Source organism: Bos taurus, chromosome 10 (assembly GCF_002263795.3).
Source record: "Bos taurus isolate L1 Dominette 01449 registration number 42190680 breed Hereford chromosome 10, ARS-UCD2.0, whole genome shotgun sequence".
NCBI lineage: Eukaryota > Metazoa > Chordata > Mammalia > Artiodactyla > Bovidae > Bos > Bos taurus.
In genome coordinates, this window is record NC_037337.1 from 84,111,701 (window position 1) to 84,136,064 (window position 24,364).

At 47.6% G+C, this 24,364-nt stretch overlaps 1 protein-coding gene across 3 annotated transcripts in view; it reads right to left on the reverse strand.

The window, feature by feature from the left end:
- Positions 1-310: 310 nt before the first annotated feature.
- Positions 311-24,364, reverse strand: part of DPF3 (double PHD fingers 3) — a 293,574-nt gene continuing 269,520 nt past the window's right edge. For all 3 annotated transcript variants that reach the window (XM_002691052.6, XM_059890931.1, XM_024998123.2), the window contains exons 9-11: positions 20,186-20,298; positions 11,662-11,743; positions 311-11,131 (exon numbers count right to left, since the gene is read on the reverse strand). In XM_002691052.6, coding sequence (XP_002691098.2) covers positions 11,061-11,131; positions 11,662-11,743; positions 20,186-20,298 — 266 coding nt within the window. In that variant the 3' untranslated portion in view covers positions 311-11,060. The remainder of the gene's footprint in view (positions 11,132-11,661; positions 11,744-20,185; positions 20,299-24,364) is intronic.

A 24,364-nucleotide genomic window follows, 5' to 3' on the forward strand; every position in this document is an offset into this window, starting at 1 on the left:
GCCAGCTGTGCCCACGAAAGCTACCATGACCGTGTCTTCACTGGAGCTTGTGTGTGATGGGGTCAGAATTCCATCCGCAAGAGCAACTGGGACCTGGAAGACTCCTCGCCTCTGGAGTCCCCTTGCAACCTGGAAGCTCCAGCACTTCCCTGGAGCCTAGCACACATGCACAGGCATGTACTCCCACTGGACACCCCAGAACGAAAGGGGTCTACTCACACAGGCTCTATACATTTGCAAATGGTTTTTAAAGATGGGGGCGGCAGGGGGCGTGGGAAGGTGGGTGGGGAGAGAAGAACCAAAAATTGCCAAGAGTTTTAAAACCTTTTATTTGTTTACACATTCTCTAAATTGCAGACAAAAAGATTCACTACATAGATCGTCAACACTGCTAACCAACCACAGAACAAGATACAACCACAGCAAGTAAGGGACATGGCCTGTGACTCAGTCTTTGTGGAGGTTCAAGGGCTCCATGGAGGGGCTGGGATGTCCAGGGGTCCCCAAGAGAAAGGCTGCTCAATGCCCACTTCCCATTGGCTACGGGACTTGACCTCTCCTTGGCGCCTCTCCCAGAAGCCAGGTCAGGAGAGGAGGAAGGCAAGGGGAGAGGGCAGCATCCTGGCTCACAGGCAGCCCTCCCAATGGCCCTCTTCTGAAGGAAGCAGTGGACCCGGCTTCTGGACAAGTCCTTGCCAGTGGATCCAATTCCAAGTGTGGGGTGCTTCCCACCTGGAGATCCTCCTGGACGCTCACAGTACACCCACTCTCTGGGAAGTCACAGAACCGCGTGTCCTCTTAGGACGCTGGGAGATGTAGCACAGCCTCATCTCCAATACTGAAACACTGAGAGACGTAATATCCCTCAGACAGGGCAGAAACATCACAGCACTGTTCACAGCAGGAGCCACGAGAGTGGGAACTTAACACACAGGAGAAAGGAGCACCCCCAGAAGACAGAGGAGCAGAGTGGGGCACACACATCTACGGCTGAGACGACAATCACATCACACCTGAAAGAGGCTGTGGGGTGGGAGAACGGGGGCTTTTGTCTGTCTGTTGCTGTGGTGGCTTTTTAGAGGTGCCAACGGAGATCTCCTCGGGCCATTGCAACTTCCTAAGTCTGGAGCCCTTCTCTCTAACCTCATGAAAGCTGTGTCTACCTCAATCCTGGACATTGTCTGAGGTACTCAAGTGGCTCAAGGCTGGACAACTCTAAGTTCTCCCATCAAGCAGGAGGTAATGGGTGTTGGATCCCAAGGTCCAATGAGGAGGGAGTTCAAGGGAGCATAAAAGGAAGACCTTTGTTAGCAGGCATTCCTGTTGCTGGAGGTTAACTCTCTTGGCCATTCATTTATGACTAAGAGTTTTGCAAAGAGTTGAGGCAGGGTGAGTAGAAGAGTAGGGCTTCCCAGATGGCTCTAGTGGTAAAGAACCCACCTACCAACTCAGGAGATGTAAGAGATGCGGGTAGAAGAGACTAGAAGGCATTTTGGAATAATGGGCATACACTGTGAAAATGGCCTCCTCTCTTGTGACCACACCTGAAGAAGTGACACCCAGTTTGCCTCTTATCTGTGGGTCTAGAGGTCCAAATGGACCCTTGGCAATTGGAGGTCATTGGAACATCTCCAGGGGCCACCTTTCCAACCACAGCCCAGAGCAATCCGAGGATGGTAAATTCCTGAAGCTGTGAGGCACAAGGGTCTCTTCACCAGCTGGGTCAGGCAGTGTGAAAGCTCGAGGAACCCCTTCCCAGGCTCCTCACGCTCTCTCTTCCACCAGAGCCTGCACAGGCCTGAGCCTCCTCCCACGACACTGGGGCCAGTGTCCCCTCCTGTGGGACCCCCTTCAGCCTTCCTACCCCTGGGCCACAGCTTATCCAGAGGAATCCCAGGAAGACATCAAAGCTGCCACAATCAGCCTCTCTCTGAGGAGAAACATAGTGGGACTTCAGGCAGCTAGAAGAAAATCAATTTATCTTCGTTTCCTGGCAGAGATATTCCATTTCTTGGCTCTCAAAGGGGAATGTCATCAAAACTGGGCTTTAAAACTGCCCTCGATCTAAACACATTTGGAAAGCGAGATGCAGACCCAATTGAGGACTTGTTGTGACTCTTAATCCAGTGGACTGTGTGATGTGGATGGGACGGTCCCTCCCCCAGACTTCCACTTCCTAATTGGCCCAGTGGGTCACCCTCAGACTGGGAATGGGTCTGAGCAGACTGTATTCTCAGCCTGAGAGTAGACTTGAGTAGAAGAGGAGGGAAGACCATCTCGGGGCTCAGCCCACTGGGCCAGCAGTGTCCACCCTTCATGGAGCCAGGGGTAGGGGTGAGGGTGGGTTGTGGGCTCAGGGTCTGAGGCCGGCTGCCTGGGGGAGGTGCTGCCAGTCTGGCCTAGATGGGATCCAAGTCAGATGGCCTTCCTCTCTCTCCTCCTGCCGGCACAAGACACTGCTGAAACTGGGTCAATAGGAAGAGCCTTGCCCAAAGGCTTTCAAACAGATGGGTAGATCAAGCCCCAGAATGCACTTCGGGTTCTCAAGCACTTTAAAACCAGACCCTCAGCCAAGCATCATGAAAGCCTCGTGTCCCTGACTCTCCACAGAGATCACAAAACCACCTTCTGGGAGCCAGTGCTGTCCAGGGAAGAGCGTTTCCCAGAACCTGCCCAGTGGAGGAAGTGAAGGCTGCTTTAGGCCAACTCTGAGCTGATACCAACCCAGGGGCAGATACGAGCTTTCCCCTTAGCCCAGGTGCTCAGCCTGAAAGCCAGTTTGGGGAGGCTTCTTCAGGGAGTAGCTAGAACTGGAATCTGTCTGTGACGTGTGTAGAGGAAGGACGAGCTGGAGCAAATAGTCAATTTCTGATGCTGTCAGACAGTGGGAGTCTAGTGGAGCATGAAGCTCAGATCTGACGAGCACCTGGCCAAAGGAGGACAGAGAAGGTTTACTGAAAACACCTTTGACATGCCCTCCCCCCCACCTCCAAGCCAGAAACGCTGTGCAGCTGGGACAGCCTATCTGGGGTCTCCGTGGGAGTCCACCCAACCCACGCATGAGGCCTGCATCCCACCAATCTTCATCTCTGCTTCCTCCAGTGGGGACTGGACAAGGCCATCGTGAGGGTCCCTTTCGACCTCTGATCAGGCCCTGCCAGTTGCACTTGCCTGCCCATCACCCAGTGGCCCAGAGGCAGCTTCTGGAGGCCCAGGCTCTGAGTCCCTCCAGCTGGCAACACACTCCAGCCCAGGTGCCTTCATCATCTCACTCCCGTTCCTGTTAAGGCTCTCATCTTCCCAGGGCAGCCAGTGCTTCAGAGACTTAAAAGCAACCGGGCTGATGTCAACTGCGCTCCTCTCCCCCAGCCCCAGAGGGTGAGAATAACGGGACGCCTAGGCCTGCTCATCTTCTACTGACCAACATGTGTCCTAAACAGAGAGACCAAACACACTCATACCTTCCCTGATGGCATGCCATCTGACATGTGATCAGGGTGGTTTGAGGGGGTGGAATTTTAAGGCTGAAAAGCAACTGAAAGGTTGGGCCGGGATGTACTTTATTCCTCCAGACCCTGTGGTATCTGGCACACTGCCCGGCCTGTAGTACATACCCCACCAAGTGTTTAGGCCGGTACCAGCCTGCCCAGCAGTCCTTCATGGCAGGCAGGAAATGTGTTCATGCGCCTCTGGAGGAGAGATGCCCAGAGTGGGCAAATGGAGCAGATGAGTGGTGGGCACAAGGATGGACACGTTCCATTCCCTGGTCCAGGGCACGAATGCCCCTTAAGCATCTGAGCATCTCTTGCCAAAGTGTGACTCTCTGCCTTCCCAAATGCCACAGGGGCCAGATGCATTGATGAGCCCTGCCTCCCTACCCTGCCTCTCTCCAGCCACCTGCCCCCATCACCTCTGCTCGGGGATAACTGTTTTATGTTTTCATGCTCTCACTCACATATTTGTGTTTTCCTTTTTTTTTCTAGTACCTAATTTAGGCCTTCAACTACATGGTGAAAATGTGCAGGGAGAAAGTGTTTTCCTTTTCTTTTGGGCTACTGTTTCTTTCCACTACCACTCCATCCTGCAGCATCCAGCCTGGCAGGAGGGAAGGGAGGGATGGTGCGGGAAGGGAGAAGGCTGGGTAAGGAAGAGGAGAACCCATGTCTCGGTGGGGAATGATCATAAAAGGGCAAAGTCAACAAAACCACAACCCCAGTGTTACCCAGAAAATCTTTGCATCCTTTCAACAGAAAGCAGAATCAAGACTTTTTCCCAGGTCCCCAACTATTGCCAAACATCTCCCCCAAGGAAGCAGAGGAGAGGGACGAGAGAGTCCTCACTGCCAATGACTTTCCAAGTGCAGGGATTCCTTTCCAATTCCCTGTGGTTATGCAGGGGCTGGAAGTTGGGGGAGCTGGCCTGCAGGAACCTCGGGGAAAGAAAGCATCTGGTCTGGTGGCTTCTGGTTACCAGCAGGTTCTCCTTCTCATTCTGGAGCAACATAAAGGTTTGCTTTGGTTCCCTAAGCCACGGGTGTGTGTGTGCATCTGTGTTCTCATCATCCGTACTAATAACATAGATAGGAATTATAGAGATGCAGAGAGACAAGCAAACAGGATGCAGTCTATATGAATACAACCTGAAGACTTGAGGGGTGGTGTTGAGAGAGAACAGAGATCTTAGGGGCTCACACCCCCGCCCCTCATTTCCTACAATGACTGCTTACCCTCTCTCTTCCCCACCACAGCAACATTTTTTTTTTTTTTTTTGCCATACTGGGTTGGTGCCGTCCTGAATGGCCGCTTTGCTCGCTGCCTGGGCTAGAGGTCATGATTAGTCATTATATCTCTGTCGAAGAGGGTTCTGGCTGCCGGCCAGTCCCGGTCCCTGCCTTCCTCTGGCCTGCCTGGGAAATGTCACCATCAGCACAAATGCTTCCTTCTCTTGGTGGGGCCAAAGAGGGGGAAGGCCTGCAATGCCTCTCTTTCAAAGCACTGGGGTGAAGAGAGGGAGGCAGTTGGGAACAGATACCATGACCAAGGGTGTTCCTGGGGCCTCTGACCCCTGTTCTGCTCCCCGCCAAAGCCTCCCACCCAGGACCCTGGGGAGTTACCTCAGTTCTCAGTCATCTGAGGGACACGGGCAGGGCCCCCTGAGAGCCCCGAGGGTGCCTCCTCTGGGAACCTGCCCCCTTCCAAAGCTTTCCCCGCACACAGGGGGCCTCTGTTCCTTCTGGGAAACCACGACCCTCCGCCTGACAGTTTCCTGGAGGTGCTTCCTGTGGCCTCTCCTCCCAGCAGCCTGGGGAGGGCGCCCTGCAGCCACGCCCTGCCCCGAGCAGCTGCTGAGATGCTCAAAGGCCGGCCAGCCCTGCTCCCGCAGCCAGGGCACCCGGGCGGGCGGCACCCAAGGACAGCTTCCTGTCCCTTTGGCCTCCCTCCCAGAACATTTACCTCAGCTGTCCCGCCTCCCTAGAAAGGACCCAGCTCCCCACGGTCAAAGCCCCCTCAAGTTCCCTGGAAGGCCCTGAACTAACCCACCTGCTCTGCTCTTTCTACACCCGGGGCTGGTGGCTGTGGAGAATCGAGACCAGATCCCCAAGCCCTGGGAATGTTCAGGAACTGGGGGAGGGAGGAAGAGGGGAGTCATAACCCCTCTGATAGCTGCAGAGCCCTGCCTCTGACCACTAACCAGTTAGACCTAGGGAAACCCGCAGGGCCATGGGGCTGGGTGGGGAGACCTGAAGGCCTGAGGCAAACGAAAGCATCTGTGCTTCCACCCTCTTCCCGACTCACCTGGTGTCCAGGGGAGACTGGGCTAACGGGGAAACCAAAAGCATCCTTTTGGGGATGGGAGTAAGATCCTCAAAAGGGGAAGCAGACAACAGGAAGAAGAGGAACCCCATCCAGCTTGCTGGGCGGTGGGGAGGACTGGCCAGGTCCCCTCTTTCTTTGGGTCCCAGCTGCTGGCCAGCTGGGCTTGGGGACCGGGTCAGGGAGGGCCTCCCGGGCCTGATGCCTCTGGAGGCCGCACCTGGCAGTCCTCCACTCCCAGGGTGGCAGGCAGTGACCCAGCCTGGCTTTTGCTACCACCGCTTTCTCCACCACGCCTCACCTTCCATCCAGACCAGGAGGACCTCAGCAGCTCATCTCACTAATGAGTGTCAAAGGATGCTTTTTCTATGGGGTTGGGAAAATTCACAGCGATCAACCAGGAGACCCACTGTACCTCCCACCTCCAGCTGGATGAAGGGCATCACTCCTGCCTGCTTTGGTCTCTGAAGCGCCCCACCCCCAACCCAGGGGTCCAGAGGCCAGGGGGTCTCAAAAAAGGTAGAGTCGGCTTGGTGTCCAGAACTGACAGAGGTTGAGCCTTTGGGGAAATAAACAAACAAAAAAACATGTTACCAGAATCTTAGGCCTTTAGGGAGAAAATAATGAGTTATAACGACTCTTTCTTCCCATGCCTTCTAGTTATTTGGGTGCAGGATTTCTTCCTAAGAGAAACCCAGGTTTCTGGCCCCCTCCTCAAAGGCCCTCCCCCAGCCCCAAATCTCTTCATTTTACTTTGCCTAAAGTGAAAATCTTTGACCCTTTCCACTCCTTCCTCAGGGCCGCCTCTTCCTCCCTCTCCAGGGATGTGAGCCTGCTCTAGGTGACACCAGTGTCCAGCTCGGAAAAGGAGGCAAGCAGGGTACCTCCATCAGGAGTGTGAACTCAGCTCTGACCCAGGAAGCCATGTCTCCCGAAGGTTGGGACACAGGCACACCCTGAGCAGGGGCCCACAGTGAGTGGCAGGGGAGAGCCTGGGGGTTCAGGGAGTGAGAGAGGAAGGGGGCTGTGGTCCCAGCACCTGCATTTGGACTAAGAACCTCCTAGGGGGCAGAGAAGGGGGTCCTTAGGGCTCCCCCCTCACCTCCTACACAAGGACTCAAAGAAGATACCAGAGGCCCCTCTTCTCTGAGTCGGGAAGCCTAAGGGTGCCCATAATTTTTCTTCAAGAGCATAGATCTATCTCTTAAATTTGCCCCTATAGGAAGAGTAATAATAATCATCTCATTTTTCTTCCTTAAAATATCTGAACTTTTAAAGGGAAGGGCATAAAAGAATCATGCTGTGTTCAAAGCACAAAGACTCAAATGCAGCATGAGCGTAAACTCTCCAGGGTATCATGAAACCATCACTGTGAAAGCCAAACCCTCCCCCAACCTTAAACCTGCTCTCCTCCCCAGCTCCGAAGGAATCTGGCCTCCCTCCCACGGGCTTGCTATCCTGGTTGCAGACAGACTGAGCCAAGTCCAGGGAAGCAGCTGCCCCCAAGGCCTGTGCAGGCCTCCTACCTGGCTCCGGGGCATTGACAGGAGCAGGGGCGCCTTTGGACTGGCTGGCTCCTGCCTCAGGGGCTCTGAGTCAGTGCGGGGTTGAGAAAAAAAGTCAGAAGGTGAACATCCCACCAGGGGCCTTGTCTCTCTATTTCCTCACTCTGGTGCCTGCACTGGATTTGCTGCAGGCCCCAAAGGCAGCGTTTTGAAAATACCTACAGGAAACAGAGGGTTTCAACTTCCAGCTTGGACCCCACAGCTGCACCTTCTCTCTGGCTAGCGGGAGCCACAGCATCAGGGTGAAGCTGAACCAGGGCACCCTGGCTGTGCCTGGGCTTTGAGCTGAGGGGCAGCAGCATCCTTACCTCCACATGGTGGCCTCTGTGCAGTGACAGGCGCTACCACGGTGCAGGGGAGACCCCCCTCTGCTCCCCCCACCAAGGAACCCAAGCCCCATGCCAGGATCTTCAGCAACATTGCCTCTAGTCCCTGAAAGAACCCCGCTGGATAGGCCAGATCCCCCTCCTCAGATGTGGAACATGAGGCCCAGAGAGGTTAAGTCATCTCCCCAAGTCATTTCTGCTAGAAACTAGCAGATCTGGGCTTTAAAAACCAGTTTTTAAGCGACTGTTACACTGAACTGAATGACGGCCCTCCCCAGAGGTCAGAGCTCCGTTCTAGGCTGCACTGACCTTATAGAAGGGAGTATCTTCATTCTGAAATCCCCAGCCCCAGCATCCTCACCTTTCACCACAGATCCATGCTCAGTCACAATAGTCTTGTCACAGCTTGACCTAGTGACCCTGACCACAGGCAGCCTGTTCCTTAAAACATAAACCCCCTTTGGTCAAAATGGCGATTCCAAGAAGGCGTCTAACCTTGGCTAACTCACAAGAGAAAGTGGGTGTGAAAATCATTTTTGGGGGTCCCCACCTGACAAGCCCAGCTTTCCAGTGATGACTTATATAACATTATGCCTTTTAAGACTCCCAATATCACTGTGGAACAGGCAGGACAGGTATTATCTCCATTTCACAGATGGGCAAACTGAGGTTCAGAGACATTCAGTCCTTTGCCCAAGGTCAAACAGCTACTCAGTGGCAGGGGTAAAACAAAAACCCTGAGCATCCATATGCACCCACGATTCCAGCTCATTCTCTGGGGCTCAAAAAAAGAGCAGTTGTTGACCAACACCTTCCTTTTTTCAATACACAAAGTGATCAGTGTGACCATGATTTTTGCTTGCATTATCCTGCAAGTGCCATCTCATCAGCCGGCTTTGCCATCCCCATTTTCCAGATGGGGGAAACTGAGGTCTCGAAAGAAGGGATTGGGCCCATCCTGCAGGCAGTGAAACTGAAAAGGGAATTCTGGGCTTTCCTGATGTTCAGTGCAGAGTCCTGGCCACCCTCACCCCTGTGGAAGGTTCCAGCACCTTCCTTGCTCTGCAAGACTCAATCACACCTTCATAGCTTCTGTGGCAGCCAGCATGTCTGGAGAAAGAACACAGTCCCCTCCCCCCCACCCATCAACTGTGTTGAGGTGGGGAACACTCCAAAGAGGGTCTGTCACATGCAGGGTCACTGTTTTGGTTTCAGATTTGCTTTTTTAAGCTTTTAAGCCATTTGTGGCTTTTGCGAACAGCTTGATGACTTTTTTCCTAAAATTAAATCAAAGTGACTCTTCAAAACCAATAACCATTCTTTGAGGATGCCCACTTTGGGTTTTGTGGGAAGACAGAGAACCAGGGCCGTCAGGGGAAGAAATCCGGCCCTCTGATGTGACCCTCTTGGGTAAACGGATGATGGTGTGACCACACGGCAGCTTCCCAAACCCTCCCTGGGCCTCCAGAATCCAAAACGGGTGCACCAACCAACAGGGGGAAGGAAATCCCTCCAGAGGAAGATGGAAATCCAATCTGGTCAGCCCTTTAAACGAGATCATTATGTACCCGTGGAACTCCCTCCAAGGCCGCGGGCCCCTGCAGGGGACTGACCTCCGCCTCTGGCCACAGGTCACCCTGCAAAGGACCCGGGGAGAGATCCACACAGCTTGGCTCCCCGCCAGGCTGCCCCGGGTCCACTGGCCAAGAGCAATTAGCCAGGAAGGAGGGCTCTTGCCAAATCCTGGCGAGAAGGTCGCAGCCGGGCAGAGGTGGCCCAAGTGGCTGGAGCCTCCAGGCCTCTGGAGGGCTTTTTTCAGGAGCTGAAGTTCTAAAAATAACTTGGGTCTTTGTTGTAAGCAGCCAGACCACAGAAATGCAGCTGATTTCAAGGAAGCTGAGCACACGTGAGGCTCCGGCTCACCGAGACCTGCCCTTTGGGCAAATGATTTTTCCAGAAATGTGTCAGTTACTGTGTACTGCTGCTGTTGCCACTGCTGCGGAGATTCAAAGGTGGCCGGGCCTGCTCCAGCCCACGGGGCTGACTCCCAACACAGACTTCTCAGCATCTGAGTGCCTCCCCACCTCTTTCTTCTCGACACATTTTTTTTTCAAAGGGAGAATCCAGCATGGACTGGGGACTTTGGAGGCAAGAGCAGCCCTCGAGCTGAAGGTTCTGCGTGATGGTCACCCTGGTCATAAATAATCACATCATCCCAGTTATTTGTTTAGGGAATCATCATTTCTTCCCCCATCCTAAAACTCCCAGAGTCGGGTCTCAGCAGACAATGGCAAACGTACACGATGCAGAAGGAAGGAGTTACTCGGGAAAAGGGATCCGTGGTGCCACGTCAATACTGAAGGGTTTCTCAGAGCTGCAGTCCTCAAGACCAACACTCAGATTCTTGATCTGGCAGCCTTCACTCACCTTCCCGGGTTCTTGGTCCACCTGGGAAAGCTCCAGACCCAGACCGAGTGGAAGGCAGAGTCTTGACCTCTTCAGAGCTCCGCCTACGCTGTGGCCTGTCTCTCCTCAAGGATGCCCTAGCTCTGACAATCTGGTCCCAGGCAAAGCCATTCCTGATGGACAGCAAATACTGATCGGCTGTGACAGGGCCTCAGAAGTACCTTCATGGCATTTGCACCCACCTCTCATGGCCTCCCCCTCCCTCCCCAGCACCATCTAGAGACCCCACCCCCCCCGGCTGTCACTGATATCACTGGATATCTGCTGGGGGTGCAGAAAGCAGCAAAAAGTTCTTCTTCAAAGAGACGGGGGTACCAGGAGGGATTTCAGGGCTTCATCATCTAGATGGCCTCCAGGTCCCAACTCTAGAAATTTCCAGGGAGGCTTGTAATAAATAAAAACTTCTCTGCAGCCCTTTGTTCCTCTGCTGAGTTCAGGATGGAAAGATGAAGCTGAGGGCAGGGAGGCTGTGCGAAGGTTTCTTGGAACACGATAGATATTACGAAACACCAAACCACACAGGATTGACGGGATGGGTGGTCACAAAATGGGACCTTAAAATGGGGAGCCAGTGAGAGGGCCCGGTGCTAGGATACATGTGAGGGAGGGTCCACAGGGCTGTGGCTGAGATCATTCTTCAAGAATTTACCATCTTTCTGGCAGAAACAAGGGGTGGGGGCTGGCTGAAGAACGGAAACCTGCGCATAGGAGGTAAGCAGACACCTCGCCCCTTGATACCCTGTGTCCGCATGCTCTGTGGTTACTGATTGGTGTTCCTCCTTCCAGTTGGTCTGTCTGGATATACAGGAGTAGGGGCTTGATCGGGTTTGAACTGGGCTCTGCTTCAGCCTCTCCAATGGCAAGTCACCTTATATGTGTGACCGGGGACCCTAGGCCTGGCAGCCGAAGGCTGAGGCTTTTTCTTTGAGCAGCTCCCAGCATAAGTGGCAGCTCCAGCTCCCTACAAGAAAAAGATGGCATTACAAGCAGCCTCTCCCCAAGCCTCAAGCCCCGCCCCTTGGCCCTAAACTTTTTATCAGCCCCATTTTATTTTGATTTTCATGATCCAGAGACCTAGTCCCAGTTCCAAAAACGTGCTGAAGTCTGTCGCTCAGCAGAACAACGCTGCTCAGAAAATAGTGCACAGAGATTGGCTGAACAGCAGTGAAGACCCTGCTTCCTCGGTTGTGCCTCTTAACCAGCATCACCGGGTCTGGACCAGTTTCCCCTAGAAACTCACACCTCTTCCACCATCTCAGTCATAAGCCAGGGAAACATCTCCTTGGCCTTCAAGCTGGAATTTCAGATGGTTGAACTGGGCCTCAGTTGCATGATCTGTAAAATGGGAGTGGTCATACCTACTTCGAAAGGTTATGACAATTAAATGAGACAAGATATGTGAAGCCCTTAGCACAAGGCCTGCACTTTAGTGAGGGCTCAGGAAGTGGTAGAAGTAGCTGTTATTGTTATTGGTGATCTCATCATTATTACCTTCTGGGGGCTCAGCCACGGGGGGATTTAAACAGTACATGTGGTAGCCACGGTCACAGTCATCGCAGAAGAGTAGCTGGTCCTGGTGGAACACAGAGTAGAAGGAGAGGAAGAAATATGGAATTATTTAGGTTAATTATTTTTCTGGCCCCCAGTGGCCTATGCCACCAGCTTATTTCCATTAATCAAGCTCCCTGGATACCCATTTCCCAGCCCCATTTGGAGTCCTTGCTTCCCTCTGAACAGCCACGTGCTTTGCCCACACCTGGAATTCCCCCATCTGTCTTCTGAACTATGCAAACTCTACTCCCACGTAAGTGTTCTCTTCAAATCATTCCTCCTCCAAGAAGCCCCCCTAGCCCACCATCTCACATCCAAGCCTAAAGGGATTCTTAATGCTTCTGAACTCACATCACCTACAATTCTGCCTCCATAAGGATAGAAAATTAATTTAATGCATTTCTGTATTCCTCAGGATATTTGCCTAGTGAATAGACAGTACTTTAAATGTTTGTAAATCTTAGTTGCTCTGGACCTCACTCTTTCCATTTATGAAATGGGCAGCATACTTGCTTGTAACATCCATAACACCTCTGAACCTTTTCAGGGTTTCATTACCAGAGAAATGCAAGTGATATTATGCCACCTGTCAGTTCCTAAAAGCCTCCTTAGAGGCTGGAGGTTGGAGACCAGATGAGAATAGGCCTTTCCGGCACGGTGGTTAACTTCCAAGGACGCAGTTGACATCTTTGCTCATGTAGTTCTCTCTGTTTGAAGGCTCTCCCAGTCCCTGGCCCCTTCTCTTCTGGACCTAACCACCCTTCAAGTCTTCAAACACTTCTCTGCTACAAAAACTTCACTAATCTACTCAAATGGAAGTTCTCTGACCCCTCTTGCATCCTCATGTACTTTAGCTTTTTTATGACATTTAATTGCACTTTATGCTGCCAAGCCTGGCATGTGGTAGATGTCTGCACACAGTCCGTTTGGAACACGGATCTTTTGTCCATGCCTGTACAGGTTGCACAGCCCTTGGGGCAGACCTTGTCTTACTCATCTCCACATTTCCTTCAGAACTTCCATGCATAGAAGCTACTCAGTAGGCGTTTGTGACCTGGTCCCCATCCCCCAGGTTCAGCCCTGTTCTATTCAGTTATCTTTGGGTCTGCTTTGATGGCTTATAAGATGTCTGCAAAGTTTTGTATCAAATCTCACCTTGGCTTTCCGCAGTTTAGAGATCCTGGAAAAAGTAGATATAGAAGTTGGAAACCCCTGTGAGCAAGCAGTGAGGCAGGAGAGACCATGAAAGATCTCTTTTTTTTATCATGCTAAGACCTTTCAATAGGACACAATGGGAAGCTTTCAAAGGGTTAGCAACAGAGGAGTGACATGGTTAGACTTGCAATTTAGAAAGATCTCACTAGCTGCTGTATCTTATTGTATCAGAATAGATGCCCAGGTGGAGAGAGATTGGTTCTTGAGGCCGGAAGACCACTTAGGAGGCTACTGTAGTCATCAGGTAAGAGATAACATATGATGATGGTCTGAACTAGGGTTGTGGGTTAGGGGAGAGAAAAGGGGCCTGCTTCCATTTGAGAGTCATTGATTAGCTGTAGAGAGTGAAAAGGAAGAAATCAAGGGTGTCTCCTAGGTTGTGGTCTTGGTCAGCAAGCCAGATGAGGTAGCCATCCATTAAGCCATGAGCAAAGGAGCAGGCCTGTGGGAGGCAGAAGGCAACCTCAGCTATAAACATGTTCTGTAGATCTACAGATCACCTGGTGAGGATGCCCTGAAGGCAGCTGGAGATCAGGAGAGAGGCCTGAGCACGAGATATGGGTTAGGGAGTCTTTGGTGATGAGATGGCAATTAAAGTCCTGGGAGAGGAAGCCCAGAGTAAGTGAAAGCAGATGTTTTTGAACTTGTGCTCATGGAGAGGTATCCATGAACTTCTTGAAATTAAAAGTACAATTTTGCATATAAGTCCAAATGTAGATTTTTCTAAGGAAAAAGTAAATCCATAGCTTTCATTGAATTTTCTGAAAAACCAAGAACTCAAAAAAGTTACTGAGGAGAAGATCAAGAATAGAGGCTTGGGGAACACCAAAGTTAAGGACAGGCAGACAAAAAAGAGGCTAGGAAGCAGCAGTTGGAAATGTAGGATGAAAATGAGAATCTATTCCAAGGGTTACACCATTATTGTCAGAACTCAAGTAAGCTAAATTGCAATATGATTTAGGGATGATATGAGGGAAAACAAGTTAGAAGAGGGACAAGAAACAGGGAGAGACAAGAAACAATATTACTAATATCTGAAATACACTGACAACTCCTACTTTTATAAGAAGACAGGATATCCTGGTTTAGACTTTCTCAAAGGGAAACCAAGGTATCTATAGGTTTAAATGTATCATTCATAGGTTGATAATTGTCTAGCACCATAATCTCTTCTTTTCCATTTGCTTCTCAGAAAACTGCCTGCCAATATTACAAAAAAAAAAAAAAACCCAGCCCATGCTATCCCCCATGAGAAACACACTTTAAGGGTTTCTTGCTCCTAAGTATTTAAGAACCAGAATTCATGTATGGCTACAGTTCTAAGTATTTAAGAACAAGAATTCACGTATGGCTACAGTTCCAGTAGAATGGCAATCCTTTTCTGGGATGTACATTCCCACCCACTCTGACAATAACCAGTCACTCTGACAATAACCAGTCTCTCTAGTTTCTTTATCCTTCTTCTATTTCTCTTACACAGTTAAAAAGATATATGTATATTTTCTTATGCCTTTCTTACAAAAATGGCCATGTGCTATAGATAATATTTTTACTTTGCTTTTTTATTTAACAATATATCCTGGAAGTCACTCCATATTAATTCATAAAGATGCTCTTATGTTGTTTTCGCTTTACAGTACTTCATTGTGCCATCCTTTATCCACTCATACTGTGTATGAGCATTTAGGTCATTTCCAATATTTTACAAATATAAGCAATGTGAAGAACCTTATGCATATGGGTGTTTTCACAGTGTTATGGGTGTATCTTTAGGATAGGATAGGTGAGACAGCCCAGTCGAAAGGTAAGTGCATGGTGGTTGTGTTCGGTACTGGTAGGACAGAGGGTGGTACCACTTTGTCTTCTGGCTGACAATGCATAAGGGTGCCAGCTTTCCCACAACTTCATCAACAGAATGTACTGTCATACTTTTTTCCCCTAATTTTATGGGTAAGAAAGGATATCTCAATTTTGTTTACAGTTAAATTTCTTTAATTATGAATGTGTTCAAACCATTTTCCCCCACATGTGTAAGGGTCATTTTTATATCTTTTGTGAACTATCTTTCACATTTTCCCCATTTTCTATCAAGTTTATGATCCTTTGCCCTTCAAACATTAAGGGTCCTTTATGTATAATATGTTGCCTCCTTTATCTGTAGTATATGCTGCAAATATTTTCTCCCAGTTTGTCAGTAATCTATTTATGTTATTCTGTTTTTTAGTATGCAGATGTTTATGTGGTCAGATTTGTCAACATTCTCTTTTATTCCTAGCGAATTCTGAATCACAGAAAATCTCACCTTATATTTAGATTAGAGAAGAATTCATCCATGTTTTCTTCTGATACTAATATGGTTTTACTTTTTATATGTATATCCCCAGTTCACATGAAGACTGCTATTCTGTATTACACAAGATATGGACCTAATTTTATCTTTTCCCAAATGGTCACCCTATTGTCCCAGTACCATTCATGAAAATGTCTATCTTTGATCCAATAATTTTAGATACAACTTTTGTGTGTGTGTGTTAGTGTGTTAGCTGCTCAGTTGTGTCCAACTCTTTGTAACCCCATGGACTATAGCTCAGCGAGTTCCTCTGTCCATGGGATTCTCCAGGCAAGAATACTGGAGTGGGTTGCCATTCCCTTCTCCAGCAGGTATTCCCAACCCAGGGATCAAACCTGGATCTCCCACATTGCAGGCAGATTCTTTACCATCTGAGCCACTGGGAATACCAGACTTTTATCTTACACTACATGTCCATATGTAATTGGGTTGATTTGTGGGTTTTCTATTCCATTCCACTGGTCTTTTTGTCCATATTGTTTTAACCTCAGAGGCATTATAGTGTGTTTTAATGTCTGGTAGGGGTAGACTCCCTTCATAATTTGTTGTCTTTCAGTGTTTCATTGGCTAATCTTGCATTTTTTCCATATGAATTTTAGAATCAACTTGTCTAGTTCCATTAAAAAGCATGTTGATGAATTTATTGGGTTTAAATCAAATTTATAAATTAACTTAGGAAGAACTGAAATCTTTACAATTTGAGGCTTCATTCTATCCAAGATCATAAGGTAAGGTAAGTCACTTCAGTCGTGTCCGACTCTGTGCAACCCCATAGACGGCAGCCCACCAGTCTCCCCCGTCCCTGGGATTCTCCAGGCAAGAACACTGGTGTGGGTTGCCATTTCCTTCTCCAATGCGTGAAAGTGAAAAGTGAAAGTGAAGTCGCTCAGTCATGTCTGACTCTTTGCGACCCAGTGGACTGCAGCCTTCCAGACTCCTCCGTCCACGGGATTTTCTAGGCAAGAGTACTGGAGTGGGGTGCCATTGCTTTCTCCGAGATCATACCACGTCTTCATTTGTTCAAATCTATTTCTATGTCTTTTCAAAAGCATTTAAAATTTTTCTTTATTTAGGTCTTATGTACTTACAGCTAAGTTTATTTCTAAATATTTCTCCTTTTTTGCTTTTGTAAGTGGAGCTTCTCTACCATAATGTCTTCTAACACAAATAATGTTATTATTTGTGCATATGAGGGCTATTAATTTCTGTATGATAATTCTATATATTGTTACCTTTAATGTTTGAGTTAGCTTTATTGTTGATTCTCTAGAGCTTCCCGGATATACTATCATAGTTTATGAAATAGAGAAAAACTTTCTAATTTGTTACCATTCTTATTGTTACTTATTGTTATCTCAAGTACTTATTGTACTTATTTTTATCTCTTACCTAGTTGCATTAGCTAATATCTCTAGAGTAATGAGTAGTAATAGCATTAGTGGGCATCCTTACCTGGTTCCTGATCTTAGAAATGCCTCTAGCATTTCTCTATTAAATAAGATAATGGCTTTAGTTCTAAGATATGAAAAATTTATCATGTTAAGAAAGTATCCCACAATTTCTATTTTCTTGAGTGTTGTGATCATGAATAGGTGTTGAATCCACTCCCTTATTTTGAAAACTGATGAAGGAAAAGAATCAAGTGTTTATCCTGCTTTTTCTAAATAATCTATAGCTGAGGGTAACCAAATACAAGGCTTGGAAGTTTCTCTTTATAGAATTACCCCAGCTATTAAACAAAGAAGAAGAAATCATAGATTAAGAATATCACTATTTACAATCCTTAATAAAATGGCTATCTGGGGAGGCCTTACAAATAGCTGTGAAAAGAAGAGAAGTGAAAAGCAAAGGAGAGAAGGAAAGATATAAGCATCTGAATGCAGAGTTCCAAAGAATAGCAAGGAGAGGTAAGAAACCCTTCCTCAGCAATGAATGCAAAGAAATAAAGGTAAATAACAGAATGGGAAAGACTAGATATCTCTTCAAGAAAATTAGAGATACGAAGGGAACATTTCATGCAAAGATGGGCTCAATAAAGGACAGAAATGGTATGGACCTAACAGAAGCAGAAGATATTAAAAAGAGGTGGCAAGAATACAGAGAAGAACTATACAAAAAGGATCTTCATGACCCAGATAACCACGATGCTGTGATCACTCACCTAGAGCCAAACATCCTGGAATGTGAAGTCAACTGGGCCTTAGAAAGCATCACTACGAACAAAGCTAGTGGAGGTGATGGAATTCCAGTTGAGCTATTTCAAATCCTGAAAGATGATGCTGTGAAAGTGCTGCACTCAATATGCCAGCAAATTTGAAAAAACTCAGCAGTGGCCATAGGACTGGAAAAGGTCAGTTTTCATTCCAATCCCAAAGAAAGGCAATGCCAAAGAATGCTCAAACTACCACACAATTGCACTCATCTCACACTCTAGGAAAGTAATGCTCAAAATTCTCCAAGCCAGGCTTCAGCAATACATGAACCGTGAACTTCCAGATGTTCAAGCTGGTTTTAGAAAAGGCAGAGGAACCAGAGATCAAATTGCCAACATCCGCTGGATCATTGAAAAAGGAAGAGAGTTCCAGAAAAACATCTATTTCTGCTTTATTGACTATGCCAAAGCCTTTGACCGTGTGGATCACAATAAACTGTGGAAAATTCTGAAAGAGATGGGAATACCAGACCACCTGACCTGCCTCTTGAGAAACCTATATGCAGGTCAGGAAGCAACACTTAGAACTGGACATGGAACAACAGACTGGTTCCAAATAGGAAAAGGAGTACATCAAGGCTGTATATTGTCACTCTGCTTATTTAATTTATATGCAGAGTACATCATGAGAAACGCTGGGCTGGATGAAGCACAAGCTGGAATCAAGATTGCCAGGAGAAATATCAATAACCTCAGATATGCAGATGACACCACCCTTATGGCAGAAAGTGAAGAGGAACTAAAAAACCTCTTGATGAAGGTGAAAGAGGAGAGTGAAAAAGTTGGCTTAAAGCTCAACATTCAGAAAACGAAGATCATGGCATCTGGTCCCATCACTTCATGGGAAATAGATGGGGAAACAGTGTCAGATTTTATATTTTTGGGCTCCAAAATCACTGCAGATGATGACTGCAGCCATGAAATTAAAAGACGCTTACTCTTTGCAAGGAAAGTTATGACCAGCCTAGATAGCATATTGAAAAGCAGAGACATTACTTTGCCAACAAAGGTCCTTCTAGTCAAGGCTATGGTTTTTCCAGTGGTCATGTATGGATGTGAAAGTTGGACTGTGAAGAAAGCTGAGCGCCGAAGAATTGATGCTTTTGAACTGTGGTGTCGAAGACTCTTGAGAGTCCCTTGAACTGCAAGGAGATCCAACCAGTCCATCCTAAAGGAGATCAGTCCTGGGTGTTCTTTGGAAGGACTGATGCTAAAGCTGAAACTCCAATACTTTGGCCACCTCATGCAAAGAGTTGACTCATTGGAAAAGACTCTGATGCTGGGAGGGATTGAGGGCAGGAGGAGAAGGGGACGACAAAGGATGAGATGGCTGGATGGCATCACCAACTCGATGGACATGAGCTTGGGTGAACTCCAGGAGTTGGTGATAGACAGGGAGGCCTGGTGTGTTGCAATTCATGGGGTCGCAAAGAGTCGGACACGACGGAGTGACTGAACTGAACTGAACGAATAAAATAGTCAATGTTTGAAGATCACCAACAGTTGCTACCTTCACAAAAAGAGAGATACCAGGTATTACGTACCTCATGATGAAAGTATACACCACTGTTTATTAAGTAGTCTTACTATTTTTATATACTAAAGAGGCAGAGAAAAAGAGAGAACCTGGATGTGATGAAGCCTCTAGCTCTAAGCACCATCGTACAAGAAACAAAAGAGACAGAAGAAAATGTCAGACACCACCATAGCAATACAGTCAGTAAAATAAAATCACGGGAAACTCTATTGAACAAGTAAACTGATTTATTTAACAAAAAAATCAAAGGAGGAAAAAAGAGCAAACTGAAGGGAAACCCTTTGTATTAAAAGAAACTTTAAAGACATACCAATTAACTGGCAATGCATGGGCCTTATTTGAATCCCAATTCAAATAAACCATAATAAAAACATTTGGAAACAATTTAAGATAATTAAGACAATGTTTAAGACAATCAAGGCAATAGAAATATTGACTGGATGTTTGATTATATTAATTATTGATTTCTTAAATCTATGCTAATATTTTGGTTATTTTTGTTAAAAAGTAAATCCTTATATGTTTTCAACTTGTAAAAATTATATTCACAATCTTTTAAAAAGTAGTCTTTATCTTTTTGAGATATGTATGGAATATTGTCAGGTGAAATGATATTATGACTAGCATTATGATTTCATGCAAAGAGGTGGCAACATTTACAATATAAGAGTGGACATGTACTGATCATTGTTGAAGCTGGTGATGGGGTACACAAGTCTCATTATCTTTTCTATCTTTGTATATGTTTGAAATTTTCCATAAAAAAGTGTTTTTTTTAATTCTGCATTTATTATGCTTAATATTTAGACCAAATGACATGACACATTCCAGAACGTGGTGTAAAAACCCAAGCACATCCCAACAGTAAGCGATGGGCACCATTGTCTACCACTGACCCCTTCAGGGCTAAAGGCCAGCAAGGCAGTCTCTGGCCATTACCTCCTGCACCTGTTTCTAAAGGCACAAAGAGTAGCCAAGGTCATTGTCGGACAAGTGTCCCAAGGGTCCTCAAGGCAAAAGTCAAGGGGGGAAGGGTCCTGATGGATATTTTCCTCAGGAGCCCAGGGATGAGAATCCCACCTTCCTCTCCATCCTCAAAGGACTCCCAGCCCCTTGGATTTCCCCTCCCATGTGGGAAACCCACACTCACATCATTCTCCGAGGTCCCACAGAGGATGCAGGACTTGCATTCTATGCACTGCCACTTGTAGGTCTTGACAGCCTCGGTCATGTTCAGGGTGAACTGCAGGCAGGTGGGGTGACCTGGAGGAAGCAGAAATGGCAGCATTAAGGCCAGGGGTCTGACCTGTCACCCCCTCAACACAACATTATGCCTCACTTGGAGGGAGGGTGGGGTAGCATGTGTTGGGAAGCAAACTGGGGGCCTGGACGGGGCCCTACCCGCCCTCTTCACCACCACCCACAGTTACAGTAGATCAATGCCCAAAGAGAGGAGTGAGGATTAACCCTTTGCTGGGGGGAGATGTCACCCAAGTCCTCTTGCCCTAAGAGCCGCGTCCCCCAGAGGTGTAACCAGTTGATGAGGACAGAAAGTGGTGATCATAGGGAATGAGAAAGGAAATCACACAGCACAAGGCGATGCTATGAGAGTCAGCAACATCATCTCCCCAGCATCAGCTGTGGTGGCAGCAACATAAGAGCTATTTGGAGTTGATCCTTCTGACCTGCAAAGTTGTTCATGCTGCCTCAGGGTACAGGGGAAGAGACCAGAGAGAGCGTGTGAGCCTCCCAGGGACAGAGCTCAGGGGCACTGGAAGGCTCTGCACTGCCACCTAAAGTGTCCCTCCGTGCCCACGACCAGGGGACCAGCAGAAGTCCACACCCTGCACAGGAATAGCAGGGAGGCTGGAAAAGTAGAGCATCATTGCAAGGATGTCCATGTCTGTCCTGAACTCTTCTCTTCATCCCAAATATCATGTCAGCCAAGCCAATAGCAAGAGCAGGGAGGGACATTAATGTGACCTTAGAGCACCCAGCCCCAGTGGTCCTACACCAGAGGCTTGGCCTGCAGGGCTGAGCTCTACCCTCAGTTACAGCTCACCCAAAAGACAGAGGCCAGCAGCGAGAGAACAACTGTGAGCCACAGAATGCGAAGCCTTTGACCTTCTGTTTGACAGGGACGGGAAAACTGGACGAGGTCCCCAGGTCACTCAGGGTTGTGAATCAGAAGGCAGAGCACTCAGGGTGAAGCCTGTTCCAGACACTGTCACAAAAGAATGGACAGTTTGCCTATTGCTGGGGGTTCACCCTTCTCCAGAGCTTCCAACTCTGCCAAATCCACCATATCATGCATTGCTTGGCCTCTATCACATGAAGGATTGTAAGCTTCCAAAGGAGAAGAGTATAGATGGGCCTCCAGTTAGAGGCAGTTCTACCAACCCAGTGTCCCCCACAGAGAATCAAGATCTACATGGTAACACCACTCCTTGGCAAAGTCACAACTCAGCAGGAGACCCCCATTTCCCCTTTTCCATATTCTCACAAAGCTGGTTCCATCATGGTCCTTTGGGGGACATTCTGTCCATTCAGTCAAAAGACAAACCCTTCAGATCTGGGGCCCCAGCGACACACACCACGCCGAGCTATCTCTGAGAGCGAGAGTGGAGACTCGTGTTGAGGGAAGCTGGGGACACTTCACAAACAGCAGGTGGGAACATTGAGGTGGGGAGGAGCCTAAAAGCTTTTCTAGGACTTCTCAGAGGCCATCCAAGGTAGAAACCCCCAAGGCTCTGAACCGATAACTTGCTCAAAGCAACACCATACCAGTGACCCAGGGGAGAGAGACCTTACATTAAAAGATTGGATGAACATCCAGATGATATCTGATGGCTTCTCAAAAATCTAAGGATGCTGGCCAGGGTTGTTCCCTACCCCGCTCTCTCACACGGAGTAGTGGGATGGGAATAGGAGAGAATATACCAGCTTGAGATTCTGAGTGGTCTGCACCGGAGATGCCCATGTTTGGACACCCAGGAAGTTTGATGATTAATTCATGGAGCAGATACCTAGATTAGCAGGTTGTCATTGCCCAGTTCCACAACCTCAGTGCACACCCAGCCACACCCAGCCAGCTTCATGAACAAGGATTTATTGGACATCTGCTAGAGCAGTCACGGTCCCAGACAGAAAAGATACACTGGTGAGCAAGACCACACACATCCCTACCTCCAGATCCCTCTAGTCTGATCAGAGAGAACTCAAATTAATAAACTACACACATACCTATTTACTTACAGCTGTGTGATAAGTGCCATGAAGGAAAATCATACGTGGCAATGAAAAATCACAGGAGGTTCGTATCTAGTCTGAGATGTCAAGGAAACCTTCTCTGAGAAAGATCTTGGAGTTGACACCTGGCAGATGAGGAGATTAGCTGGATGGGTGAGGGAGAGGATTCCGTGTGTGGAGGATGGTGCATGGAGGGGCAGGGCACTGAGCCATGGAGGAACTGGGCAAACTCAAAGGAAGGGAAAAGCCAGTAGGCAGAGGCTCACAAGCGAAGCAGGAGGGGAGGCAGGTGAGAAGCACCCGGAGACGAGCTAGAGTCAGACTACCCGGGCACATTGTGCCCCTCATTAAGGATTTGGGGCTTTAAAACATTTAAGCCTTTGGGCAAGGCAGTGACTAGATTACTCTGTGCGTTTTTCTAAGATTATTAGATTTTTCATTTTTTTAAATATTTTATTGGAGTATTGTTTTACATTGTTGTGTTAGTTTCTGCTGTACAGTAAAGTGAATCAGCTATACGTTTACATATATCCCCTCTTTTTTGGATTTAAAAGAGCATTCCTTCAGCAAGAGGGAAACTTTGGATGGTGAAGCAATTCTGAACCTTGATTGCAGTGGTAGTTATGTATGTGATAAGATTGCATAGAACAATACACATACATGCATAAACACATGTGTGTGAGTATAAAACCAGTAACATGGATAAGGAGGTCTGTGATTGCATGGCTGTCAATCGCCTGGTTTATAGTGTACTGTGGAACAGAGTGTACTATGGTTCATAGTGTACCTGGTTCATAGTGCACTTACATACCTACAGAAGTACTTATGGGTATGTAAGATGTTACCATCAGGGGAAATGAGCAAAGCATGCATGGGACCTCTCAGTAATGTAATTTATAACTTTCCATGTAGTTATAATTATTTCAAAGTAAAAAGTTGAAAAGATCTTTTTAAATAAGGAAAACACACAAAAAAAAATTGTCATCAAAAAGGAAGAAAGAAAAGGGAGGGAGGGAGGGAGAAAGGAAAGAGATGCTGTCAAAGGAAAGAATTGGGGGTGGAGGCAAAGGGAATATAAAGATGTAAGAATTGTTGCCAGGAAACTAGTTTGAAGACAGATGCTGCTGGCAGGAGAAAGGCAAGCATGATGGAGGTGAAGATTTGAGAAGTATTAAAGAAATCATTGGCAGGACCTGGCTATGATTTGAAGTTTCAGAGTGTGGGAAAGAGAGATGATAGGAAGTAGTCTCAAGATTCCGACGTAAGAAAAGAGGTGGGATGCAGTGAAACTTACACAGATGAGAAAGACTATGGAAAGCACAGAGGGACCAAATGGAAGACAGAAGCACTCTGTTTTGAGCAGGTTGAATTTGGGAAGTCTGTGATATTTAGGGTGGAAACATCAAGTGGATGAAGTCAAATACAGGGGTTTAGAGCTCAAAAGAGAAGTACAGACCAGACATATAAATTTAGGAGTTTTTGCAAAATGGGTGTGTTAATCGCTCAGTTGTGTCCAACTCTTTGCGACCCCGTGGACTGTAACCCACCAGGCTCCTCTGTCCATGGGATTCTGCAGGCAAGAATACTGGAGTGGGTAGCCATTCCCTTCTCCAGGGGATCTTCCCAACTCAGGGATCAAACCCAGGCCCCCTGCATTGCAGGCAGATTCTTTATCATCTAAGCCACCAGGGAAGTTTTGCTAAATAGGCAGTCATTGAAACCATGAGAATTAATGAAATTATCTAAGAAAAGAGAAAAGAAGAGGAAAGAAGAGAGAAAAAGATCTAGGACTGAGCTTTAAAGAACTGTTTGAAGATCAAAAGAAAGAACCAACAGAGGAAATTGGAAGGATGGCCAGAGAGAGGTAAGACCAGCAAGTATGGGTCACAGTGTTCCAGAGGAGGAGAGGGTGGTCGGTCAGCTGTGTTGACTGCCAAGGTTCGTGGGTTTGTCATTGTTCAGTAAGGACCCTGAGTGAGGGCGTGTTGCCAGAGCAGAGCAGAAGCTGCTCTACTAATAATAACACCCTAAGTGGTGCTGCCTTCCCTGGGAAGGAAGGTCAGCACATTCCAGAGCGTGA